The sequence below is a fragment of the Verticillium alfalfae genome, genomic scaffold (genome assembly GCF_000150825.1).
Source record: "Verticillium alfalfae VaMs.102 supercont1.6 genomic scaffold, whole genome shotgun sequence".
Classification (NCBI taxonomy): Eukaryota; Fungi; Ascomycota; class Sordariomycetes; order Glomerellales; family Plectosphaerellaceae; genus Verticillium; species Verticillium alfalfae.
Window position 1 is genome coordinate 1,773,038 of NW_003315033.1, and position 7,916 is coordinate 1,780,953.

The 7,916-nt window shown below is 57.4% G+C and overlaps 2 protein-coding genes across 2 annotated transcripts; one reads left to right on the plus strand and one right to left on the minus strand.

Moving 5' to 3' along the window:
• Positions 1 to 4,296: 4,296 nt before the first annotated feature.
• Positions 4,297 to 5,847, plus strand: VDBG_05651 (aquaporin-1; the record flags this gene model as incomplete). Its single annotated transcript, XM_003004492.1, has 4 exons — positions 4,297 to 4,591; positions 4,771 to 5,156; positions 5,273 to 5,597; positions 5,666 to 5,847. 4 exons carry the CDS (start codon positions 4,297 to 4,299, stop codon positions 5,845 to 5,847), a joined length of 1,188 nt encoding a protein of 395 aa, XP_003004538.1.
• Positions 5,848 to 6,200: 353 nt separating this feature from the next.
• VDBG_05652 (HPP family protein) lies at positions 6,201 to 7,150 on the minus strand (the record flags this gene model as incomplete). Its single annotated transcript, XM_003004493.1, has 2 exons — positions 6,201 to 6,774; positions 6,864 to 7,150. 2 exons carry the CDS (start codon positions 7,148 to 7,150, stop codon positions 6,201 to 6,203), a joined length of 861 nt encoding a protein of 286 aa, XP_003004539.1.
• Positions 7,151 to 7,916: the final 766 nt, after the last annotated feature.

Below are 7,916 nucleotides of genomic sequence, written 5' to 3' on the forward strand. Positions count from 1 at the left end.
GAAAGCTGGCTTTGAGCGTGTGCCTGGCCGCTTTGGCTTCCCCTAACCCCCCCGATTCTGCTGCTTGTGAACGGCCGCCAAGCAATGGAAGGGCGAGCGTGCGAGCGTCGGGCTATTGGTGATGGTGGTTGTGGTGAAACAGGGGTTACCATTGTCGACATTCTCACGCGGGACGCGCCTGCGTCAACGACGTACTTGAGCGTGGCATTGGTGGCTTGCCTGAGCCAGGCCTGAATGGAAAGGGAGGACAACACGTGGAGCCAGGAGACTTGTCTTGGAAGCGGGAGGCGCCCGAGGAACCTGTTCCACGCTCAGTTCGCTTGCACGTCCACTAAAAAAAGAGCCTGGCACCTTGGAAGACTGGCAGGCAGGGCGGCTGTGCTGCCCTGTTTGAGGGTCACAGTGGGCGTGTTACGATTCAGGGGGGAACACAGGTGCTGTTGTATCGAGTAAACATCCAGCAAGGTGCGTTCTGGGCCGCCATGCTGTTGGCCAATTCGAGTGCTCCATGCCAAGACATCTCGGTCAGCAAGGCAGGGGAGTGAAGATCCATTTTGCCAGGGACGCTTGCATTCCCGCAAATTATCCAGCTTCCAGCTTCCAGCTTCCAGCTTCCAGCTTCGCTGATCGATGGGTGTCCTACTGGAGCGTTCAGTAGGAATCTTAGAGACCATGGCGGACGTGGAGATGACCGAGATCGTCGTTCTGTGGAAAAGCTTGTCATGAATAGTGGGAATCCGAAGCGTCTGGCCCGCGGGTGAGGTTAAATGTGGAAAACGGGGCTCCATTCACGTCGTGGCGAAGCTTTCTAGTGACCGCTAGTGACTAGTGATCCCTTCGACTGGACATTGGAATCGGTGTTCCGTAGAGTCAGCAAGCTGGGGAGGCCTATTTCGGTGGAGATCTTCCAGGGGCGTCCGCACGCTGGCGCACGTTCACTAGTGGTGGTTCAACGCTGACAAGCGCTCCCTCATCAGTGCAAATCGTTCGTTTCTCCGCGCGAGTGGAGTGGAGGAGGAGCGAGGTTATGTGAAGGCAGGCGTCAAGGAGTGACTGGACCTTGCCTCAATCTGGCACGCGACTTCCTTCCTTCCATCGATCGTTCCCAACATTTCGAACCTCAGGCAGGACATTCCCAACCAGGCAGACAGACACCTGATCTTTTTTCTTTCTCTCAAAGCTGTGCCCCGGATATGCACATGCATTAGGCCCTGCACCTAGTTCAGACCCTGATCAGTCAATTGACAGTTGTCGTGCAGCCTCATTCGATCTGTGTTGCGTCACACACCGCCTCTTGGGACGACAGACAGCATGCCGACTCCTGCACTCCTCATTGCCAGGAGGTTGTGTCCGCACTGCTGTGCGACCACCTCCGAATCGACCTTCGTCCAGATCACCCTGGCCTTGAGGCTGTGAAAAGGGGGTGCTGACATCAGCTCGGGTAGCCAACCGAGGCCACCTTGATTGGGACTCTTTTCTGCTCTCACTTCGACGTGCGAGATTGCCGACATCGCGCGGCAATCTAGATGGAAAGATGGAGGTGGTCAGCAACTGGCGCTTGTTCCTGTGGTCATTTCCCGATGATTGAACGGCGCGGACGCGGACGGACGAATACAGATGTCTGCTTGAAGCCATTTACAGACGGCATGAATTCGCTAGCCACCATTCATTTACCCTGTTTGCTAGACGGATGCTAACCGTTTTTTCGAGGAAGACACCCCCTGAGCCAAAGTGCACGTTTTTACACCAGTCGCTTGCCCGTGCGGTATGGGTATTGGTCAGGCACCAGCGAAGTGGCCCGATTGGTGCAGCCTGACGAACGTGACGGATCCCAGCGGATACGGAAATTCATGCAGCTTCATTCATCGAACCGCCGTCCCCATCACGGTCCATCTCACGAAACCCATCTTGTCGCAACCGTCCATGCTACTCTTTGCTACATGCTCAAACGCTACGACCCAGGAATCCCTATTTTTCTTTTGGGCGCAATCTAGAGGCTCCCTAAGACGCGAATTGGTGAGACTGGTTTAGTGGGTGCCATGTGTAAGCGGCATAGGCCGTATCTCGAGTCTACTATCGGTTTGCAAGTACAGCAACCAGTGTCAAGAGGTGCTTTTCTTGGATGAGGCTGCAGTGTTGGCCATCGGATCCACAGGTCCTGGAGTTTGCGATGTTCTCTCGTCATCGCCTTCCGAGACATTGGGTGTCAAAGCTCACTTCAACGTCAACCCCACGAGCTGGTAGTGCCTAGACATCGCTTTGACTGCTAGGTAAGGTGACTGACATGTCATCCGATTGTAAGACCATTCTCAATCAGCCTCAGCCTACACTTTGGCAATGGAAGAAGGAACCCTCGTGCTGTTCCTGTTGTTATTATTGTTCTCCTCGTTTCTTTTTGTCCGGATCCGAACGTTTTTCATGGCGTCCTTGACCAGGCGTGCATACACACATCAGCTTTCCCCTCCCCAGGAGGATAGCTCCGGGGGCCAACAATTGGTTATCAGCAGAGGCTGAGGATGGCTGCGGCCCAGACTGCCTGGCGGCTGCACTGTTGCGATGCCACCGCAAGGGTCAAGTGATCGTAAGGCATCGCGGCGATCGGGCTATGTGAGTAAACCAAGGATGACCTTGCTACACCTCTCTGGCCAGGCCTTTACCACTCCTCGCTCGTGGGATCCCCCAGCCATTCTCTACAAGGCTTTTCTCAATACAGGCCAAGAACATCTCCTACCAGCCGCCTCTGCAGCAGAGTCTTCATCATTTCATCGGGGCATATCCACCATGCACTCAGAGTTTACCCAACCCCGCGTCGGTTACGAGGGCGCAAGTGGTCTTGCGACAAAATGGCAACTCACAAACAATTGCCTCAATTCCGTTTCACTCCCATCCATGTTCTCGACGCTCGGCATTTTTCGTGCAGAAGAGGCTTGAAATCTACCGCTGTCTGAGTTCTCGTTGGGACCATGAACACTAGGTATTGCGTCATAGAACCTTCTTAGACAAGGAAGCATACTCAACGGCACACTGCTGAGGCATGAAATCAATCAGGCCCATTGGACCTGCTTGACTCGAATTGCAACCTCTACCGCATTTGAGTCAACCTGATTGAAGGGCGTGTGTAAGAGAAGAGAAGATCATATCTTGATCTGGTAATCTTCCCAGATCACCGCCTAAGCGGGAACAGGAGGACCCTTGAAACCCTGAAGCTAGCGGGTGGCCGTGCGGTAATCAGTTATGCTGGCGCATCGAGTAACATGATCGCGCCTGTCATGCGATAGATACCGTGCTCGGCCTCGTCTCATCTCGGTCAACTTTATACGTGTACCAAACCTCGATCAGGCGGCCATGGTAGACAGAGCGAGCATACTACCCCTCTCAGCGCCTCCTTCAGGATTTTCGATTTGGGATACCATTTGGAACCTGCCCCCCGACCTGAGGTGCATGGCCAGGGTAGACGTGTCAAACGTGGCGCGCTAGCGGGTGGCTCTTCTCAGCCTCAACCACGATCATCCTGGGCGGATCTCTGTTCCTATAACCTGTTTCCACGCCAGAACCACCAGCCTTCTCGTGGCCTCAGCATCTGACCTTGTCTCAGCTGGTGCATGTTTCATTTATTTAACCCCACGCTTTCGGATCCTCACCACCAAACCTTTCGACCCCGACGTCATCTGAACAGCCCCTCATTGCCGGAAAGCCCGGGGACACGGCCAAGCTAACAAGCCCCTCCCGGGGACAACACTGACGTGCATGAGATCTACAACAGGGACACCGCGGCTCTCCGAGAATATCTCAAGATTTTATATGCTCTATCCAGCCATTCGTATCCACCAATCTTTCACCGCGTGCCTGCTGCACGCACAGTTTGTTTCGGACGACAGCGCTTCCCTGTCGAACCTGTCGAGTCCAGATGTCTACGAGACAATGCTTGTCCCTGTCAAAAATCATGTCAGTGGCTGGGGTGGTGAGAGAGAACCAAGGCCGAACGAACTCGAACTGTTGGTCGACGCTGGTCGCTACTAAAAGGGGGCTGAGGCAAGGGCCAGGAGGCTTTCAGATGTAGGCCCGGAGGGGAGGGGATATAATACAGCCTTTGAGCCCAGCAATGCATTCCTCGCTGATAATTCTACTCCTATATCAGCACCGTGGGTGAAGAACACCAAACGTGGAAGTTGTACCTGAAAATCGAGGTGATCTTCGCTGGCCTTCCTGGCGGATCTCTCCTCAATCCCTTTGTCTTTCAACACGGATCCCCCTCCATCTCTTCTTCTTCATCTTACACCCAACTCGAAATACATCATGGCGGACCAGAATCCGATCCCAGTTCCCGGCACAGCGCAACACTATCCTCCGCCGGATGCGCCTGCTGTGTTGGAGTCCAATGTGTATTCTGACGCAGAGCCGTCCCGCAACCCTCATCTCCGCCGCGTACGATGCGCAGCAACGGAAGTGTCTTCTTCGAGGCGCGGCCCCAACACACCTGGCGCCGCGGTTCCGCCGTGCCTCTTTCTGAAGAGCCCATCAATCAGTCACAACGCGCCCTGGCGGCGTCCGTTACGAGACGACGAGAGTATAGCGACCAGTACTGGGACCAGTATGAGCCCGCGTCACCTGACTTCAGGATCTCTACGGCCTGCACCTGGCAGGGCCAGCACAGCCGTAGCAGTCCGAGCTCGCCGCTTGCGCCCATCTACCAGCCCTTTCAACTACGAGCGCAAATGAGAGGGTGAGGCACCATATGTAGACGAAGGACACGAAGGCTCATTCCTCGAGGCCCGCCCGCCGGTCGTTCGCGCCGCCGCAACGATGAGGAGATGGGTGGCTTCGCACCGAGATATGTCGCCACCAACGACAGCGCGCGGCGCATCGACTGGAGCAGCCTGACGCGGGACGAGCGCGCCGAGGTGATGCGTCTGCCCTGGACGCAGTGGATGAACAGCGAGGTCAAGAACCACTTTGTGGCCTCGATGGGCGAGTTTGTCGGGACGACCATGTTCCTCTTCTTCGCCTTCGCCGGTACCGAGGTGGCCAATATTCAGTCCAACGTCACCGACTCGGGCGGCAGCGACAGCAACACGACGACGGGCGAGACGACGGGCTTTGACGTCGGCGTGCTCATGTACATTTCGGTGGCGTTCGGCTTCTCCCTCATGGTCAACGTGTGGATCTTTCTTCCGCATCAGCGGCGGGCCTGTTCAACCCGGCCGTGACGCTGGCCATGCTGCTCGTGCGCGCCATCACGCCCGTCCGCGCGGCGTGCCTCTTCGTGGCGCAGATGCTGGGTGGCCTCATCTCGTCCGTCATGGTCCGCTACCTGTTTCCCGAGAACTTCAACGTCCGGACGACGCTCGGCGGCGGCGCCTCGCTCGTGCAGGGCGTCTTCATCGAGGCCATCCTCACGGCCGAGCTCGTCTTCACCATCTTCATGCTCGCCAAGGAGAAGCACCGCGCCACCTTTATCGCACCCGTCGGCATCGGCCTGGCGCTGTTCATCGCCGAGCTCGTGGGCGTGCAGTTTACGGGCGGCTCGCTCAACCCGGCGCGCAGCTTTGGGCCCTGCGTCGTCACGGCGACGTTTGACAAGGAGCACTGGATTTACTGTGAGTGGTGTCTCGAAAGAAACCAAAGGTTGTACGAAACGGAGAGCAGATGCTAACGTGAGCCAAAGGGGTGGGACCGCTGATTGGATCTCTGATCGCCGTCGTGTTCTACAAGTTTATCAAGATGCTCGAGTACGAAATGGTCAGCCCCGGCGCCGACGGCGACCCGACCAATGACCCGACCAAGAACCCCGAGAAGCGCGCCGAGGTGGCCTTTTCGCGCAGCCTGACGAATGCGGCCAAGGTGTGAGCCGACGGATGAGTACGATGCATGTCGTCCAATGCATGATGAAGGGAGGAGGGGACCTCTTAATGAATGATGTGATGGTTTTGATGAGGGTTCCCACGAGTCACGAGAGGTATGAGGCGAACGAGAGTGAGCACGTCGCAAGACATGTGGTAGACATTCTTTGGTGGAGTTTTGTGAATTTTGCTTTCTGACTTTTCATAAGATGGTAAATACAAAGGGCGTGAATGCAGGGTATATAAATAGAAGTCATAAATATCGTTGAATGCTCGAGGTTTTCTTTTTGCCCATACCAATAAAACGCCCCATTCCCATGCACCTAATTCCACGCGCCACGCCCCTACCAGGACGAGTCATCACAACCGATTGCTCAGGTTTTCGAGCCACATCTTCTCCTCGGGCGTAATGTACATGTGCTCCGGAACGATGACCTCGCCAGCACGCAATACGAGCTCAAACTCGCGCCCGTCATCGCTGCCGCCGACCTCGGTCGTCTGCGACGTGCGCGTGCTCTGGGCTTCGAGGTCGCTGTGGTCGGGGACGCCGGCCTTGGCCTCGACGGCAGCAGCAGCAGCCGCCGACGAAGAGGGCGGCGGCGGCGGCGGCCCCGAGGCGCGGCGACGCGTCCAGGGGCGGACCTGGGCGTGCAGGTCCTCGGGGGTCCACCAGTACATGGGGAAGCGGCGCTGGACATTGTTGACGAGCAGGGCGGTGACGAGCATGAGGGCGCAGCCGAGCATGACGACGGGGACGAGGAACCAGCCGAGGTCGAGGACGCTGTCGTCGACGACGGCGAGCAGGGCGGTGGCGCCGGCGGGCGGGTGGACCGTCTTGGTGAGGGCCATGAGGGCCGTGGCCGTGGCGCACGACAGGGCGCCGGCGACCCAGCGCACGTCGGCGAACGGGGCGGGGCCGGCGAGGAGAAAGAGCCTGGCGATGGAGATCCGGTCAGCGAGGCGAGGAGCTGGCCGAGGATGGCGTTGCGGGGCTGGGCGAGGGGGCTCTCGATCGAGTAGAACTCGAGCACGGCGGCGGCGCCGAAGCTGCCGACGATGATGGGGGCGCCATGGTGGCGGAAGGAGGGCACGTGGTCGGACACGAGCTCGATGACGGCGATGCCGCAGAAGATGCCGATAAAGGCCCAGAGGATGAGGACAAAGTTGCCCGTGTTGTCGGGCTTCGTCTTGCGGTAGCCGAAGAAGCGGGACACGGGCGTCGGCAGGTGGCGCCAGGGGGGATGGGGGACAAAGGGGTTGATGAACCGATCAATGTCAAAGTTCCATTGTGAGGGCTGTATTCGGGTCATGGTAGCTCTGGTCAGAGGGGCACCCGGCAGAGGAGCGAGGCCTTGAACAGAGGCCGGCGATGAAATCCGGGGTAAATGTGGAGGAGGGGCGGAAGACCCGATCGGCCGGTCTCAGCGGGGCAACAAGAGGCAGGTACCGGCCAGCGGACAGGTAGGGCTGATGTGATGGATGATATGATCTTTGGGGGTGGCACTATGGTAACGCCATGGTTCACAACCGCGAGATAACGAATGGCCCAAACGTCAATTCCTGTGTCAGGAGGGAGAAGATGATTTCTTTAAACACCTATTGGGGTCCGCGGAGATTGGTAGACCAGGAAAAGACGGCACTATGGCGAATGCTCGTCGTGACAGAAAAGTCGTCATGGGTGACAAACAGAAACTCAAAGGGGCTTAGGAGCGTCAGTCAGGCGGCACGGCACCGGCACCGAAAGGGTGCGGCCGTGACTTCGGCCGGCCTGTGATTCGCTCGCCGTTAGCTAATGGAAACTCAAGTTGTAGGGGTCACTGGGGGGGGGTCCCTTTCTTTGCGTGTTTCGCAGGCTGGGTGGTGTCATCCGTTGGGGGAAGCCGGCGAGAGGAGAAGCAGAGAGAGAGAGAGAGACAGGGAGCTTGCTGAGCTGTTGGTGGAATGGGTGCTGCCGAGGGAGGGGATTCGGCTGTATGGATGTCATGTTTGGGTGTTTGGCGTTTGCGTCTCGTCTTATTCCCAGACGCCATGGCATTGATGCTTCGACACTAGTCAGCTACTATGGTATGGTGACCT